We start from the raw sequence: 19,963 nt of genomic DNA on the forward strand, positions 1-19,963 counted from the left end.
TAGAGCAGTTCCCAGTAAGAAAATGATATTACTCTAGGGAAAAAGAATAGCAAATGTCTTCCACAACGATTTTCAAAGCTTCTGCTTAAATCTGCAATCATTGCTATTGTTGTTGTTCAGTCACCAAGTCGAGTCCAATTCTTCGCAATCCCATGTACTGCAGCACACCAGGCTTCCCTGTCCCTCTCCATCTCCCAGAGCTTGCCCAAGTTCATGTCCATTGAATCAGTGATGCCATTCAACCATCTCATCCTCTGTCACCCTCTTATTCTGCCTTCAATCTTTCCCAACATCAGGGTCTCTTCCAATGAGTCAGCTGTTCGCATCAAGTGGTCAAAGTTTTGGAGCTTCAGCTTCAGCATCAGTCCTTCCAAAGAGTGTTCTGGGTTGATTTCCTTTAAGATTGACTGGTTTGAGTTCCTTTCTTTCCATGGGATTCTCAAGAGTCTTCTCCAGCAATACAGTTCAAAAGCATCAATTCCACTGGAGGAGGGAATGGAAAACCATTCCAGTATACTAGCTATGAGAACCTCATGAATTGTATAAAAAGACAATCATTATACCTAACACCTAATTCTTGCTTTCTATCTGCCAGGTTCTTTACATATGTTAACTCATTCAATCCTCACAACCACCCTGCGTGGTATATACTACTATTGTATCCATTTTACAAGCGAAAAAACCGACGCACAGAGAGACTAAGTTCCTCAAGGTATGTGACAAGGTCAAGATTCAAAACTTGGCAATGTGATTCCCGGGCTCTTGCTCTGAACTGCTCTCAACAGTAGCATCTTTCAGGGTTGGAACATATACTGCTTTAAGCTTAATGGTGATTGTAGTCAAGAATGGGTCACTAGGTTTAACACTAACAGAGAGATGAGAGAAAAACCCAAGTGAATCTTTTAAACTGAACAATAATAGAAAATTGGGCTTTACTAGATCTCAACTGAGGGCTCCCCATATACTTCCTAACCAGCAAGTACTTTTTAAAATAAGCAGTTAGTCAATACTGAACATGAAGTCCCAAAATAAAAATTATTATTAAAAAATTTTATACACATCTTCTCAAGCCTCATTAAACTGCATTTTTTAAAGCTTCTAAAATATTCCTAGAGGACCTCATGAAGAAATTAAAAAACAAAAGTTATTAACTTGCACCAGATCACCCAACTGGCTGACGGCAGAGCCAGAATCACAAGTCATGACCCCAATTTCAGCTCTGTGTCCTTGCTACTGTGTCTTGCTTCAATCTCAGTGACAAATCTCTCCATAAATAGGAAACTTTAATCCAACATTAATTAATATTCAATAAAATTTTTAGTATAATTAAAGAATCTGGACCTTCCCTTGGACTTCACTTATTTTTTAAATTGTTAGTTTCTGCTGTACAACAAAGTGAATCAACCATATGCATGCGTATGTCCCCTCCCTCTTGAGCCTCCCTTGCATCCCTCCCATCCCGCTCCTCTCAGTCATTACAGAGCACTGAGCTGAGCTCCCTGTGCTGTACAGCAGGGTCCCACTAGCTGTCTGTTTTACACATGGAAGTGTATATATGTCAATCCTAATCTCCCAATTCATCCCACCATCCCTTTTCCATTCACTTTTTTTAAATTTATTTTTTATTGAAGAATAACTGCTTTACAGAATTTTGCTGTTTTCTGTCAAATCTCAACATGAATCAGCCATAGGTATAATGTCTAAATATTTACAAACTTCAAAAATGCTTAGAGAAAAATTTATAACCATAAAGGACAACATTAAAAGAAAAAAGAAAGAAAACTTCAAATCAGTAACCTAACCATCCACCTTAACAAACTAGACAAAGAAGAAGAAACTAAACCCAAAGAAAGCAGAAGGAAGAAAACAATTTTAAAAGAGCACAGATAAATGAGAAAAAGAATAAGAGAATAAGAAAACAATAGAGAAAATAAACAAACTAAAAGTTTCTTTTTTGAAAACAGCAATGAAAGTGACAAGGTTTTACCTAGTATAACCAAAAATAAAAGAGAAAGGACTCAAATCACTAAAATTAGAAAAGAAAGGAGGGATATCACTACTTACTTTACAAAGTGATATAAATATATATTTACAATATAAATATCTATGCTGCTGCTGCTGCTGCTAAGTCACTTCAGTTGTGTCCAACTCTGTGAGACCCCATAGATGGCAGCCCACCAGGCTCCCCTGTCCCTGGAATTCTCCAGGCAAGAACACTGGAGTGGGTTGCCACTGCCTTCTCCAAAATAAATATATATAATATAATATATAAATAAATATATAGAGAGTGATATATATATATATATATATATATATATATATATATAAAGAATTATAAAGATATAATGAACAGAGTGAAAAGACAATCTACAGAATGGGATAAAATACTTGCCAATTATATACCTGTAATGGCACCCCATTACAGGACTCTTTCCTGTAATGGACTCTTTCTCTCCCACGTGCGTGCACTCGCTCTCTCTCTCTCTCTCCTGCTATCTTCTAAATAAAATAGAGCTGTAACACTGATTTGCCTAAGAGCTGTAGCAAGGTTTGTCCAAGACCCGAGAGCTATGACGCGCCGAGGCCTTTAATGTCCGTTGCTCCAAATCTTTGTTGTGACGAGACAAAGAGCCGGGGAACATACACTAGTGTGACATCTATGGTGCCGCAGCAGACTCGGATTTAACCTGGCTGAAACAACCTCTGCGCAGAAGAGGCCAAGCACAGCAGGAGCCCAATTCAGGGAAGCTCCCTCGCTAGAAGCGGAAGGCGAAGAAACCCAGCGCAGGGGAAGGCCCATCGTGCTGGAAACCAGGAGAGTGAAAAACGAAATCAGCAGAAAGCTCACATGGCCCAGTCTCAGATTCCAGAAGACCTCCGGTTAAGGTAAGAGGTCCTCGCTCCTATGGCTGGAGGGACCTTGACAATTTCTTGTTTCTTGTTTCCTCCAACCTCCCGCGAACAGGCGAGCGGCAGGGGGCACAACTGAGGGACTCTGGAGAGGCTACTCCTCAGCATGTCCCAAAGGCGCTATCTGCTGAGCCCCAGTAGCTGTTACACAAGCCGGTGAGGGTTCTTCTGTCCTTTCTCTTCTCTGTGCCAAGGATCAGACCAATGAAACTGTGAGCACCAGTCAGATATTTAGCAAATTTTCTGACGGGCTATGAAGGGGATTCTTTGGCATGTTTTTCCCACTGCTTTTTCCTCCTTCAGCTCTCTCCTGGGACTCAAGACCGGCCAAAACTAATGAAATTCAGGCTCTGATGTCTCATTGCAAAAATTCATTGAGAGACAAAGCGATAAGAGGTAGATTTGTTAGGATCCAGAGAGAAGCCACCCTTCAGGGTGTGAACTGTTGCCAAGGGCAAGGGCTAAGGCCATGGAATTAGGCCTGGCTAGGTTTTGTGAATGGCACCCCACTCCAGTACTTTTGCCTAGAAAATCCCATGGAAGGAGGAGTCTGGTAGGCTGCAGTCCATGGGGTTGCGAAGAGTCGGACACGACTGAGCAACTTCACTTTCACTTTTCACTTTCATGCATTGGAGAAGGAAATGGCAACCCTCTCCAGTGTTCTTGCCTGGAGAATCCCAGGGACGGGGAAGCCTGGTGGGCTGCTGTCTATGGGGTCTCACAGAGTTGGACACGACTGAAGCGACTTAGCAGCAGCAGCAATGGCACCCCACTCCAGTACTCACGCCTGGAAAATCCCATGGATGGAGGAGCCTGGTAGGCTGCAATCCATGGGGTCGCTAAGAGTCAGACACGACTGAGCGACTTCACTTTCACTTTTCACTTTCATGCATTGGAGAAGGAAATGGCAACCCACTCCAGTGTTCTTGCCTGGAGAATCCCAGGGACGGGAGAGCCAGGTGGGCTGCCGTCTCTGGGGTCACACAGAGTTGGACACGACTGAAGTGACTTAGCAGCAGCAGCAGCAAGAAGTTAATATCCAGAATATATAAAGAACTTCCACCATTCAACAACAATAACAAAAACAAACAATCCAACTTAAAACCAGGCAAGGAACTTGAAAAGACATTTCTCCAAAGAAGATACACAAATGGCCAACAAGCACATGAAAAGATGCTCAACGGCTCTTTTCATTAGGGAAATGCAAATCAAAACCACAATGAGAGACCACCTCACCTACTATCAAGAACACAAAAAATAACAAGTGAGGATGTTGGAAATTGGAACCCTTATGAACTGTTGGTGGGAACATAAAATAGTGCAGCTGCCATGGAAAACAATATGGCAGGCAGTTCTGAAAAATTAAAAATAGAGTTGCTATGTGGTCCAGCAATTCTATTCCTAGGTAAATATCCAAGAGAACTGAAAGCAGGGTCTCAAAGAGATATCTGTACATCCATGTCCATACTAGCCTTATTCACAACAGCCAAAAGGTGGGAGGAACACAAATGCCCACTGATGGATGAGTGAATAAACAAAATGTGGTATATGCACGTGATGGAATATGATTCAACACTGAAAAGGAAGGAAATTCTGACATATGCTACAATACAGATGAATCTTGATGACAGTATGCTAACTGAAATAGGTCAGTAACAAAAAAGATAAATATTGTATTATTTCACTTACATGGGAGAAATGGGGAGCTGTTGTTTAATGGGTAGTTTCCATTTTGCAATGTGAAAAAGTTCTGGAGATTGGCTGCACAGCAATGTGAATACATGTAACATACTGAACTCTACATGTAAAAATGATTAAGGTGGTAAATTTTAGGTTATGTGTATTTTGCTCCATTTTTTTTTTACCTTAGTACAAAGCTACTGTAATCAAGACTGGCATAGGGGCAGGCATATGGATCAACAAATTAAAGTTTAGAGTACAGAAATGAATCCTTACAGTTAACTGTTTTTCTCCAGGGTGACAAGACAATTCGTTGGTGAAAGCACAGTCTTTACAACAAATGGTCCTGAGACAACAGGCTATCCACACACGTTTACATGATGTTGGACCCCTAACTCACACCATACACAAAGATTCACTCAAAATATAACAAAGACCTAAATGTAAGGGTAAAATTATAAAACTCTCATAAGAAAACAGAGTAGTGACTCTTCATGACCCTGGATTAGGCAATGGTTTCCTACATACAATACCAAAAAACAAGAAACAAAAGAAAAAAATAGACAAACTGGACTTAATCAAAATTAAAAATTTTGTACTTCAAAAGACACCAAGAAAGTGAAAAAACCCACAGAATGAGAGAAAATATTTGCAAATCTTTTGATTAAAGGACTTACATCCAGAATATATAAAGAACTCTTACAACTCAAAGAGACAAATCAGGGCAGATCAGATCAGATCAGTCGCTCAGTCGTGTCCGACTCTTTGCGACCCCATGAATCGCAGCACGCCAGGCCTCCCTGTCCATAACGGACTTAAATTCAACCTTTCTTCAAAGAAGATATACAAATGGCTAATGAGTAGGCCTTACAAATAGCTGTGAAAAGAAGAGAAGCGAAAAGCAAAGGAGCAACGGAAAGATATAAGCATCTGAATGCAGAGTTCCAAAGAATAGCAAGGAGAGATAAGAAAGCCTTCCTCAGTGATCAATGCAAAGAAATAGAGGAAAACAACAGAATGGGAAAGACTAGAGATCTCTTCAAGAAAATTAGAGATACCAAGGGAACATTTCATGCAAAGATGGGCTCGATAAAGGACAGAAATGGTATGGACCTAACAGAAGCAGAAGATACTAAGAAGAGATGGCAAGAATACACAGAAGAACTGTACAAAAAAGATCTTCACGACCCAGATAATCATGATGGTGTGATCACTGACCTAGAGCCAGACATCCTGGAATGTGAAGTCAAGTGGGCCTTAGAAAGCATCACTACGAACAAAGCTAGTGGAGGTGATGGAATTCCAGTTGAGCTCTTTCAAATCCTGAAAGATGATGCTGTGAAAGTGCTGCACTCAATATGCCAGCAAATTTGGAAAACTCAGCAGTGGCCACAGGACTGGAAAAGGTCAGTTTTCATTCCAATCCCAAAGAAAGGCAATGCCAAAGAATGCTCAAACTACCGCACAATTGCACTCATCTCACACACTAGTAAAGTAATGCTCAAAATTCTCCAAGCCAGGCTTCAGCAATACGTGAACCGTGAACCTCCAGATGTTCAAGCTGGTTTTAGAAAAGGCAGAGGAACCAGAGACCAAATTGCTAACATCCGCTGGATCATGGAAAAAGCAAGAGAGTTCCAGAAAAACATCTATTTCTGCTTTATTGACTATGCCAAAGCCTTTGACTGTGTGGATCACAATAAACTGTGGAAAATTCTTCAAGAGATGGGAATACCAGACCACCTGATCTGCCTTTTGAGAAATCTATATGCAGGTCAGGAAGCAACAGTTAGAACTGGACATGGAACAACAGACTGGTTCCAAATTGGAAAAGGAGTACGTCAAGGCTGTGTATTGTCACCCTGCTTATTTAACTTTTATGCAGAGTACATCATGAGAAACACTGGACTGGAAGAAGCACAAGCTGGAACCAAGACTGCTGGGAGAAATATCAATAACCTCAGACATGCAGATGACACCACCCTTATGGCAGAAAGTGAAGAGGAACTCAAAAGCCTCTTGATGAAAGTGCAAGTGGAGAGTGAAAAAGTTGGCTTAAAGCTCAACATTCAGAAAACGAAGATCATGGCATCCGGTCCCACCACTTCATGGGAAATAGATGGGGGAACAGTGGAAACAGTGTCAGACTTTATTTTTTTGGGCTCCAAAATCACTGCAGATGGTGCCTGCAGCCATGATTAATAGATGCTTATTCCTTGGAAGGAAAGTTATGACCAACCTAGATAGCATATAAAGACATTACTTTGCCAACAAAGGTCTGTCTAGTCAAGGCTATGGTTTTTCCTGTGGTCACATATGGATGTGAGAGTTGGACTGTGAACAGGGCTGAGCGCCAAAGAATTGATGCCTTTGAACTGTGGTGTTGGAGAAGACTCTTGAGAGTCCCTTGGACTGCAAGGAGATCCAACCAGTCCATTCTGAAGGAGATCAGCCCTGGGTGTTCTTTCGAAGGAATGATGCTAAAGCTGAAACTCCAGTACTTTGGCCACCTGATGCGAAGAGTTGACTCATTGGAAAAGAGTCTGATGCTGGGAGGGATTGGGGGCAGGAGGAGAAGGGGACGACAGAGGATGAGATGGCTGGATGGCATCACTGACTCGATGGACATGAGTCTGGGTGAACTCTGGGAGTTGGTGATGGACAGGGAGGCCTGGCATGCTGCGATTCATGGGGTCGCAAAGAGTCGGACACGAATGAGCGACTGAACTGAACTGAACTGAATGAGTACATGTAAAAAGATGCTAAGAATGATTAGCCATTAGGAGAATGAGGTGCTGGTATGTGAGACAGTATGGATAAACCTCGACAACATTTTTCTAAATGAAAGAAGCCAGTCGCAAAAGACTAGATATTATATGATTCTATCTATGTTTAAGCATCCAGAAAAGGCAAATTCAAAGAGATAAAAAGTAGATTAGTGATTTCCAGGGGCTGTGGTGAGGAAGAGAATGAGAAGTGATTGCTAATGGGTATGGGGTTTCTTTTGGGATGATGAAAATGTTCTAAAATTAAATAATAATGGTTGCTGTGCAACTCTGCATATAGTAACATTCACAGAATTGTATACTTTGAAACGGTAAATGTTATAGGATGTGGAATATATATATATATATATACACACAGTAAAGCTATGAAGGTAATATATATTGAGCTTTTGAAAAGTTTGAAATGTATTTTTTTCTGGATATAGTCACTTAATAAAAGAAGAATTAAATTTGTACTCACCGCTTTACTCTGCAATTTGTTGAAAGAATATCTCAAGGTGTCTACTGCTTCTGATTCTTCTTTGGTGACTTCAACTTCAAATCGGTTTAAAATAGCATAGGCTTCCTGTGCAATGGGGGCAGAATCAGACACTTCACAAGGAATACAATTGACAAATGGCTTACAGGCCTTCTACAAACACATTCCTATGTCTTTTATTAAAATTACTTATTTATTTGGCTGCACTAAGTCTTGCAGTATGTGGGATCTTTAGTTGCATGAACTCTCAATTGCATGAACTCTCAGTTGCAGTATATGGGATCTAGTTCCCTAACTAGGGATCCCCCCAGCACAGCACCGTAGCCAACAGACCACCAGGGAAATCCCCATTATGTCTTAAAAGGATGGTTCCCCAAATTAAATGTGTATAAAAAGCTCCTTTAGATTATCACTGACATCAGATATTGACTCTAGACCTCAGGCCCTGAAATCTGAACTTAATAAGCACCAAGGTGATGCTGGTGAGAGGAGACCAATCCCTTTGAGATATCCTCCGAGGAAAAACACCCTAGAATAACTTTCTGCCTCTCTCTTCCTGATCTTGTGCCAACACCATGCAAAATGTCTTCTCACATTCTATTAAAATAGGGGTTGGCTATATAAGGAATGGAATGAAATGATATTCTGAAGAGCAGACACTAATGAACAAACAAGACAAAACAAAAACAAATTCATAGGTACAGAGAACATATTGGTGGTAACCAGAGAGGAAGGGGGATAGAGGACAGAGAAATGGGTGAAGGGGGATAACTGTATGGTGATAGCTGGTAATGAGATTTAAAGGTGGTGATGGCTTTACACTGCATATAAATATTGAGTTATAATCCTGCACAACTGAAATCTGTATAATGTTATATACCAATTTTGCCTAATTTTAAGTCTTTAGAGTGATGAACTGTCAATCAGCTTTACCAAAGGAATTTATGCTGAAAACTGAGCTTTGGCAGTCAGGAAAAAATGGTATGATAACTTGTTAAATCTTGAGAAACGAGTGGTCAGCATTCAAAATATCTGAATACTAAGATTTAAAGAAGTAGTAAAGGTATGAATTTCATTAGCTACCAAAGAGCATAAACTCTAAGTGGGTTCAAGAAAGCAAGGCTCAGTCATGAACACTGGGTACCAAAAGGAGGTACCAATTCCCCAGGTTTGCAGGCAATAGGGGGAGTGCCCTGTCCACAGAGAATCTAAAAAAGTTATAAAATGAACTGGATCTGATCTTTATTAACACCATGACCCAGAAATTCTAAGTATTAGTCATAAGTACTTGTGGTAGAATAACAGCCACACCCTAATCTCCAGCACCTGGGAATATATGTCACCTTACACAGCAAACGGGACTTTGCAGATGTGATTAAGTAAAAGAATCTGAGAGGGGGATATTATCCTGGATTAACCATGTGGGCCCAATGTACTCACAAGGGTTCCTTTAAGTGAAAGAAGGAGGCAGGAGATTTAGAGACAGAGATGTGAGGACAGAAGCAGGGGTAAGAGTGATGCCACGGCGAGGAGGGAACCAGGAACCAAGGGATGCAAGCTGCCTCTGGAAGCTGGACAACACAGGGAAACGGTTCTTCCCTGGAGCCCCTGCTGACATGCTGATTTCAGCCCCATTTCCACACTTCTGACCTCGAGAACTATAAAATCATAAATGTGTGTTGTTTTAAGCCATTGAGGTTGTTACAGAGCTAAACAGAAAACTAAAACAGTACTCTTTCATAAAAACATCTCCTGTTGATCTAAATCCCAACAGCTAATTTTGAGCCTAAATGAACCATTCCCAACCATGGTATGCTGCTGGTCACAGGGGAGACACACAGCTCATTTCTAAGAAAGTCAAAGATATTTGGGGAACTTGCCTAATATGTCAGTACTGAAGTCATAGAGTACAACCACTCTTTTCTGTAAAATATAGGTACCAGCATAAAAAAATGGAACACTGTCTAGACCAGTACAGCATTATTAATATATTTTCCTTGGTACACTGTTCACTGTTGATAATTATCAAAATCCCTCTAAGAACATCAACATCAGAGAGGAAAAACAGGAAGATGATGCCATAAAATAAATAAATCAACTTTTTAATGTTTCTCTATTTAAAAAAAAAAAAAGTAGTATTTCAAGAGAGGAAAATGCAAACATTTCTTACTTCAATTGGTCCCAAAGTCATGTCCATTTGAATTTCATTATCACGGATACAAGACAAGGCTTCCATGGCAAATCTGACATCATCTAAGTCACGAATAGGTCTAGATAACTTTTTCAAGTATTCATTAATAAATGCTATCATGTCTGACATTTTCTTTTTGTATTCTTCATTCAAATATCGACAGAGTAGCATCTTCCATGCCTTAGCCTCAATTGATAAGGCCAATTTCATTGGCTCTGGTGAAGACAGAAAAAGGTCAAAATAAAATACTAGGTGACATTCTGAAACAATTCACTTCATGTGTAACCTGAGCATTTATAATTGTTCATTTGTCACCAGCCACACTGAGCACTTGAAATGTAGCTAGTCTGAATGAAATGTTCTGCAAGGTTACCAGATTTTGAAGACTTAATTCCTATCCCAGTGAAGTATGTTAAGCTGTTCACAAGACAGACACCGAAGTCTATAGAGAAGAATTTTGGAAATTCATTCTAGCACTATCCAATGTGAACCTTGCTCCATTTCTGGCCATCCTATTAGCAGCCCTCACCCATTTCCCTGAATTCTTCCAGGTAACCCCTGCATGAGACCAGTAGTCTAAAATGCTGGGAACACTGGGCCTGTCCAGCAGAGCTCTCCCTCACTATAGTTAGCCATAGAATCGGCTTGGGCTTTTGATTTCAGACATTGTCTCATCACCTTCTGATACTCTAACCCCACAGGACTAACTTCTCAGGAGACCTCCAGTTGTTCTGATTCTTATCTCTTGTACACAACCCACTCCCTCCGGTAACACATAGTTCCACCTATAGTTTTAGTTGTTTGGTTGCCAGCTTAGTATTAACTGCATTAAGCCACTTTGGTATAATATTATATATACACAATGTATATCTATATTTAACATATATATGAACAATATTGGTGGTCCAAAATACTTAATAGTTACATTACTGCAGATTAATAACTGCCTCCTAAATGAAGTCACATTTCATGTGAAAATGCAGATACTTTACATAATATTTTTTAAATACCTGTATGCAATTCAAGTGCTCCTACAACTATAATAGGCTTCAACTCATCGATCTCCTGTTCAAAAGTTGCGTAGTGTAGAATTTCAGATCTGATTTCAGTCAGAGAGGGATTGTTAGCCAAAAACTCCTGTAGCAAGGAAAGAATCAACACTTTCTTTGGCTTTTTGACAATGTAAATCTTACACTTCTAATAGGTAAATTATAAAATTGCATCTGCTTATATATTTTTCCTCACGTATGTGCTATCAGGCCAGGGGCTCAGTAGAGAGAGGGATGAACTGTTAGTACTGGAAGAGGAGGCTACGTGAGGAGATTTCACATTTCTGGTTGGTTGTTTATAGTCCTAAAGTTTCCTTGAGTTTCTAGCCAAATATACAGCTAAGCCTCTGTAACTCTGACACACCCCTGAATACCTGGCCTCTGGGTATGTCTCACACATAATTGGTACTCAGGTGAATTGAACAAAATCTGCTTGAGCCTCATTATTATCAAATGCCCCTCTGTCAGTATCAGAATTACACAAGACAAGAAGTGTTAGATGTGTGGCATTTACAGGTTCTCGGCCTCTGTTCTTGAGTTCTCATCATCACTGGCGTTTTCCTGGTCTTCCCACAAGAGTTAAACAATTACAAGCCAAACTGCATTGCCAGCGGTGGAAACACACCTTCACTTTCACATCTCGGTCCTCTGTCCAGAGTGTCTTGTACTTCTGAAAGTCCTGCAGGGCTTCATGAACTGCCTTTCTCAGAGAGTTCATGGAGGAAGAAAGGAGGAGGACCAGCTTGGAGATATCCTTGTGCTCTGCCACTCCAGGGTAAAAATTCTTCAGCTTACGTGCGGGAATCATTTCTTCAAAGGATCCTGAGAACAGACATTTTTACTCTATAGATAACTCATGCATTCAACTTTAAATACTACCAATTGTAATTATCTATAGACTTTTCAAACTTTAAATTCTTAAAGACCCATCTCCCTGCAAGTAATTAACAGCTAATCTCTCACTAGTTTCATTTATTCTTATTAAATCGTTGTGTCATATTCTAAGGTCTAGGTTTCTTTAAAGTACATGTGCGCAGGCGCACTCAGTCGTTCAATCATGTCCGACTCTTTTGCGACCCCACTGACTATCGTGGCCTGCCAGGTTCCTCTGTCCATGGGACTTCCCAGGCAAGAATACTAGGGTGGGTTTCCATTTCCTTCTCCAGGGGATCTTCCTGACCCAGGGGTCAAACCCACTTCTGCATCTCCTGCATTGGCAGGTGGATTCTTTACCATTGATCTATCTGGGATGCCTTCATTAAAGTAAGGAAATTGCTATTCAGAGGAAAGAACTGAAAACCAGTTGAAAGACACTGATTAACAACCTCCGCCAAAACAAAACGTCCTCCAAGGAAAGATCAAAAGAGCTGAAATTGCTATCCCACAGAACAGCCTTGTGGTTAAAGGAGAGGCAGGACATTTATTGGGGCTTCCCCTGTGGCTCACCAGTAAAGAATCTGCCTGCCAGAGCAAGGAACGGGGGTTTGACCCCTGGGTCAGAAAGATCCCCTAGAGAAGGAAATGGCAACCCAGTCCAGTATTCTTGCCTGGAAAATCCCATGGACAGAGGAGCCTGGTGGGCTACATACAGTCCATGGGGTTACAAAGAGTCAGACAAGACTTAGTGACTAAACGCAACAACAACTACATTTATTACCCAAATGCCTTAAGCTAATTATTTAAACTTCACAGAAACACTTGAGAGGACTAAATGATACAACATATGCTTGTCTTCAGCTCAGCATCTAGTATATAGAACCCACACAACCAGTATTAAACACCACAATAAACATCTCTTATTAAAAGTCAGTATTCTCAAGTATTGTTCATCAGGTACAGATCATACAGATACTTTTGTTTGGCCCAGACAGTTCCCTACTTTTGTTAAAGCAGTTGTTAACAATTAAACGGAGAAGGCAATGGCACCCCACTCCAGTACTCTTGCCTGGAAAATCCCATGGACGGAGGAGCCTGGAAGGCTGCAGTCCATGGGGTCGCTGAGGGTCGGACACGACTGAGCGACTTCATTTTCACTTTTCACTTTCATGCATTGCAGAAGGAAATGGCAACCCACTCCAGTGTTCTTGCCTGGAGAATCCCAGGGATGGGGGAGCCTGGTGGGCTGCCGTCTATGGGGTCTCACAGAGTCGGACACAACTGAAGCAACTTAGCAGCAGCAACAATTAAAAAATCATGAGATTTCATGAAAAATTTGAGATTTCCACCTTCTCTTTTAAAATGGTTCAATCTGATACTCCTGCCTAGCAACAGCTGGCGGAAATACCCATAAATGATACTGACTTGGGGTGGGGGTGGAAAAAAAGGGGAGATGTTGATCAAGGGGTACAAACTTTCATTAATATAATGAATAAATTCTGGAAATGTATATGTACTGGTAATGTATAGTATAATAATAATGTGTACTTGAAGTCTGCTAAGAAAGTACACCTCAGGTGTTCTCACCACACACACACACACACACACATAAATGATTAACTATGAGAGGTGATGAATATGTTACTTACTCTGACTGTGGCAACCATTTCACAAAAGTACACATATATCAAAACATCATACTGTATACCTCAGATATGTACAACTTTTCTCAAAAATAAATAAAAATTGAATGTGGCATAAAAGCAAGAAAGAAAAAGAAAAAAAGTTTGGCTTTCTATACAAGAGAAAGTATCCAAAAATATCCATGGAATTGGGGGTCAGTGTCATATCACACCCTTAATTATTTAAGGGAATAGCTTAAATAAACTTTATGTACAAAGCACATATGACCGGATTTCCTAAGCACCATGTTCTAGCAAACTAAGTTTATGAGACCAAATACAAGCCTGAACATAGAATTAGTTCTAAGGTTTGTTTTCATTTTTAACTTTGAATCTGAGGCTATGATAGTAGAACCATGATAAATGTCCTTGTTCATCCATGACCAAAATCTGAAATGTCTGCATGCAATGTTTAAGATGGAAGATGGAGAACACTAGTTTTTTTTAATGCAAAATTTAACCAACAAACATATAAAACTGACTTGAAAAAGATATGTTGTAACATCCAGGAAAAATCAGAAAGACTGATGTACTGTTATAAATCTGAGAGTCTACTGATCTGAGATTTAGCATTCTTACTTTCTTCCTTCTTCAGTTGCTTTCCTGGGCTTGAATGGGCCAAGTCCATAGTCGTGCGGGAGGTACTGCTAATGACCCTCTTGATGTGACGGGACTGCTGGCCCCAGTGAGCTACTCCTCTGCTGACCTCCAGGGTTAACTGGATCATACGGTTAATGGCTTGTTGAATGTCATCCAAGCTAGGAACCATTACCTGTGGAAAGAAGAAATGAGTCCCAGGTGCTCCCAGCACAGACAAATCCACACCTCTGATTGTCATCATCCCCTCTCCCTTCGGAGTGGGGAAAGCCTCCGCTGGCCCAGTGGAAGTCTGCTTCAAGGAGAGGGATATTACAGGAAGGTAGGCTGCAGACTTAACCATCTTCGAGCTTTCCCACTCTACCCATTCCTGCAGGCAGAAAGGTCAAGCACAGCACTTGTCACCCTTTCCCTGTGACGGTGGCTGGACGCAGGCATGTGCATGTGCGGCATGTCCATGAAGCAGAGAAACTGAAGACGCTATACTGCCAAGATTTTGACTTCAGTTCTTTCAAATGTGCCAGGTAAGCATAGAAGCTGTCCTCCAGGAGGCCAGACTGTGTACATGCGGTGTTAGGTGAGCCATAGATCATTCCTGCCTGGCCTTAACCCTTGGATCATCACAGAACACACTACAGTCATCCTGATGACTTGGTGCTCCACATGCCAAGCAGCAGCAGGAGGGGTGGTGGTAGAGAAAAGTGCCCTGAGAAAACATAAGGGACCCGTGCACTCAAGGCGCAGGTTTGTTCTTTCTTTCCTTCTATTCTGCCATGGATTGCCTCACAGCTGGGTGCTCAAGACAGAGATTTGGACTTCTGAGATGGTCTTATTCAGATAGTGTCTGAAGTAAGAAAAAGCAAGATGATTTATAGGGTACTTGCTAATTATGGCCCACCAGAAACTTGACTCTGATACCCACCTTCAATATACCATGAGCTCTGTGGAAATAATTTTTATAATAGATATTAATGATACACCTTGATTTTTGTTAAATGCTGCTGCTGCTGCTGCTAAGTCGCTTTAGTCGTGTCTGACTCTGTGCAATCCCATAGATGGCAGCCCACCAGGCTCCCCCATCCCTGGGATTCTCCAGGCAAGAACACTGGAGTGGGTTGCCATTTCCTTCTCCAATGCATGAAAGTGAAACTGAAGTTGCTCAGTCGTGTCCAACTCTTCACAACCCCATGGACTGCACCCTACCAGGCTCCTCTGACCATGGGATTTTCCAGGCAAGAGTACTGGAGTGGAGTTGTTAAATGCTCAGATGAAGTCAAAAAGCACACAGGACCAAGAGATTAAATAAAGTTCACTCCTAATGCTATACTTCTTTTTAAGTCTGCTGAACTTGTTACAATATTGCTTCTGTTTGTTTTGGTTTTTTTGGCCACAAGGCATGTGGGATCTCAGCTCCCCAACCAGGAATCAAATCTGTATCCCCTGCATTCAAAGGCAAAGTCTTAACTACTGGATGGCCAGGCAAGTCCCTAAACTTCTTAAATACATTACCAAAATATCACTGTATTAACCTGAATATTTCATAATACTTACCACATTAGGAATTGCAAGATGTACTTCAGATTTTAAAAAAGAAATAACATCTTCTGACCGCTTTCGTCCATAAGGGCTGTAATAAGATGGACATTTAACTCAGAAACCTTAACCTAATATTTCATAAATAGCACGGTTATGCTACAACTTTCAACCCGGAAAAATAAGGACAATTTTCAAAATGCTGAATTACTTGAAGAGACTATTATTTACAATGCAACCATAGATTTCATGAACTAGTTCACGGACTAAGAAAAGTTTTAATCTTCTTTGAAATGACATATTAGTCTTTTACCCATTTCTAATATTTTAATGTTGCATTCTCTCAGGAAGTACCACCTAAAAATGTTCACCTCAAGCACTCCTTTTTCCCAGTCCCACAATAGGTGCTGAAAATCACCAACAAAAAGCATGTACCTTCATATACTTTATTCTGCATGTGTACAAGATTAAACAGGAGGTTTCAAGTCAAAGCCTTCCAAAAGTAATTTTTACAACAGTATCAATTATGCTCAGACAGAAGTACAGACATACAGACACATGAGTGCAATTAATGAATGACACACATCGGCCTGAAAATTATTAGTAGTTTGGTTACCTCCCTCTGTCCGATCTCTGTCCCATCCCAGATGAAATTTAGTAAGTGTAAACTTTCCATAGAAAGAAATGTTATCATTACTGAAAAACTACACTCCATTATGAACAGAGGATCAATGGTTCCCAGGTAAACATATTATCGCAAGGAACTCTTTGAACTAGAAGCGAGCAAACAAAGGAAAAAACCTCAAATTCTTAGTCTCACTGTGAAATTCAAGACACGTAGACTGTATTTGAAAGGGTACAATCTGAGAAAAAGAAAGAGTTTTATAAAGTATAATCAAGCAGCTGAACTAACAAGAAGCAATGGACAGCATTGCTAGATCCTTCAGTGACTTATTTGACAAACTAGAGGATTAGCTTAAGGAATTCTCCAATCATTCCCATGCAAAATATGAGACATAAATTACTTAAGGAAAAGGTAATAGAGATAGGTTTATCCTCCACTTAGTGTACCAAGGTGCTTTTCCAAGCACTTTTCCATAAATTGAAGTATTTCATGCCCACATTAACTCTTGACACAGATCCAATGATTATTATTTCCTTATTGTAGATGAGGAAACCAAGGCAGAGAGACATTAAGTAACTCACAGAGGGTCACTCAGCTCAGAGATGCTCTACTGCCTAGGATCCACTGTGGAAACCCTACATACAGTAAATTTAAGCATAGCCCTTCTCAAATCTTAAGAATACATTTATTTTTTTTCACCTTGAAAAGTTTCTCTGTGTGCCTCAGGATTAATGGGGGGAAAACACATTATCTGTGAATTTCCAGAATACATGGGGGGAATCTGTAAGCAGCAAAAAACTGTTATTTAGAAAAGAAAAATCAGATTAGCAGCAGAACTCACATCTGAATATGGAAACAAAAGAAGCCAGTGAAACAGTATTTGTGGAGTGTGAGAGAAAGAGGCTATGATGCAAGCTGACCAAATAGTCTTCACAGGTATGGGAAAGAGATGTTTTAGACAAGGGAGGATTCTGCAGTAGTATACTCATGTATGCCTCTTCAAAAATCACAGAAGTACAGTTTCAAATTAACATGGAATTCTGAGCTCAGACTTCAAAAACGCCTCCCTGTGCCAAGTACGTCACAATCATGGATAGACCATGAAGGACCTGAAAATACTCAAACAGAAGGTTAGCATCACCATGCATCAGGCAGGCATTGGAAACACACAGTAGCCTGGCCAGGGCTTTGGTCAGGAAACGAACAGTGATGGTGGGGCTCGGCCCCTGTGGACTGTGGGGTGCTAGAGTAGTCCATGTGAGAGGAGACTCATCCAGGCTTGCTACCAGACACCGGACACTGAGGCCAAATTCCCCCACTTGTAAAGACAGGCAAAACAACGAGACATTTGCCAACCTTCTGCCCACAGCCGCAGCTTTTCCAAAAGATGTTCTCACCTAAGGTGAAAGGAGCGAATCCACAGCATCCTCCTTTTGCCACTAAGCTGAGCTGCCCACGTGCTCCCCCATGGAACCCACCACGTCCCAGCATCTCTTCAGAGGATACGTAACTGTGAACAAATGCGACCCAGACCCGCACTCAAGGTGCCAAGGGTCATGTAGAGACAAGAGAAACACACGAAAGGAAGGAGGGAGAAACATGAAAACAACCAAAGAAAAACTCTCGCTCAAGGAGAGTCTACAAATAAATTCCAATATGCATGCCTAAGTCTAACGTAAAGAAAGAGGACTAAAGACATCAATAATTGAAACAAAACCTCACTCCAGATAAAGTTTAATGTACAGAAGTATGACAAGCTCAAATATAAATATATTGAGGATGTTCGAAGAGATAAATGAAGCCATCTTCCAAAAAGTAATAAGTTGCTAAACTAAAAAGGCAAGAATGATACAGTATCTAGAGGATAAGGACAAAAATATTAATTGAAATATTTAAGATACAGTAGATGAGACCACCTTTAGGCTAGATACAGAGATACTTGACAATGATGAAGCCCAGAAAGACACAAAAGATGAAATATATGACAGCGAGGAGACAGGAAAGACAGACTGACATGCCCCAGCATTTAAGATGGCCAAATAACCACGGTGCCCGCAACAGTTCTGGTTTAAGTCCACCCTGAATCTTCATCTCGATAGTGCCTCTTCACTCAAAAGTGTTTCCAAGGTGGAACAATAGATCATGTGGTCAACCTACTCAACATTCAACTACAGGAGTTCCATATCAAGAGAATGAAGAGACTATCTCAGAAGCAATAATTCAAGAGGAAATTGCTGAGGATTTTCCAGGATTAAAGAACACTACAAGTCATCAAACAGAAAGTACACTCTGAGAATAAAGCATGACTAAATAAAGACAAATCCACCCCAGGAAAGGAAGCTGCAGAACATCAAGGATAAAAAAACAATTTTCAGTTAGACTCACTGCACACTTCTCATCAGCAACAATATACGTCAGGAAAAAAATGAAGAAATATGTTCAGAGTGCTGAGAGAAAAACAAAAGTTTTTTATACAGCCAAATTGGTTCAGACTTAAAATGAAGACTAAGAGGGTTTACACCTCACCCACGCTTACTGAGGAACCAGCAGTATAAAATAAATACACAATAACCTGGAGATTTTAATAAAATATTCCAGTAAATATATTATTTTATAGTGTTCAAAAAATAGGTAAAAGCAAAACATCACACAGCAATTATAAAGTTCATGCCAAACCCTTTGTAGTTAGAAATAAGATGAGAAAACTGAAAAAAATATAGACAGTATTTTTTAAAAACCAGAGATAAATATATGTATTCTAAATTTGAAGTTAACTACTTAAAGGACTGAAATATAGGAAAGAGAATATAAGGAGGGAATTATCCATCCCAAGGATAACAGATAATAAATGAACCAAGGAAAAAGGATAGTAAAAAACTACAAAATAAAATGTCATAAATTAACTGTAACTATATCCAAAAAATCCAAAAATGTGAGTCAATTAAAATCCATTAAATGGCAGAGATAATCAGATTAAATAAAAATAATCAGGTATATAATCCTTTTAAGAGGCAAAACAAAAAACTTTACAGAAAAAAAAATGAAATGAAGGGATAGAAAAAAGATATACCAAAAAATCTGGGAAAGTAAAATTAATGACAGACCTAAAAGGATGAGAAATCAGGATTAATATGGATAGAGAGGCTCATCCAAAAAAAAAAAAAAAATACAGTGTTCTAGCAGACTTAACTATATGATGTCACATGCACCTAGCCACATAGCCTTAAAAGATATAAAAAGAGAACTGACCAAAACAGAAGGAAACATTGACAACTTCACAATCACATTGGGAGATCTGAATAGTGCAATTTAATTAAAATTCAGCAATGGATAACCAAGGAATAAACCTAGCAAAAATGTACAAGACTTTTACACAGAGAATTAAAAAACTTTATTGAGAAATATTTTAAAAATGAAAAATAAATGGAGAGGTAATCCATGATTATGAAAGGAAGACTCAATATAGTAAGGATGCTAATTCCGTCCAAACTGAAAAAAATATAGACAGTGTTTTTTAAAAACCAGAGATAAATATATGTTTTCTAAATTTGAAGGT

At 40.0% G+C, this 19,963-nt stretch overlaps 1 protein-coding gene across 1 annotated transcript in view; it reads right to left on the reverse strand.

Moving 5' to 3' along the window:
* DNAH8 (dynein axonemal heavy chain 8) overlaps positions 1-19,963 on the reverse strand; it is a 332,077-nt gene that overhangs the window by 223,474 nt on the left and 88,640 nt on the right. The window contains exons 24-29 of the mRNA XM_044930509.2: positions 15,801-15,876; positions 14,232-14,424; positions 11,720-11,916; positions 11,056-11,182; positions 10,025-10,260; positions 7,837-7,941 (exon numbers count right to left, since the gene is read on the reverse strand). Of these exons, the coding sequence (XP_044786444.2) occupies positions 7,837-7,941; positions 10,025-10,260; positions 11,056-11,182; positions 11,720-11,916; positions 14,232-14,424; positions 15,801-15,876 (934 nt within the window). The remainder of the gene's footprint in view (positions 1-7,836; positions 7,942-10,024; positions 10,261-11,055; positions 11,183-11,719; positions 11,917-14,231; positions 14,425-15,800; positions 15,877-19,963) is intronic.

Source organism: Bubalus bubalis, chromosome 2 (genome assembly GCF_019923935.1).
Source record: "Bubalus bubalis isolate 160015118507 breed Murrah chromosome 2, NDDB_SH_1, whole genome shotgun sequence".
NCBI classification, from domain to species: domain Eukaryota; kingdom Metazoa; phylum Chordata; class Mammalia; order Artiodactyla; family Bovidae; genus Bubalus; species Bubalus bubalis.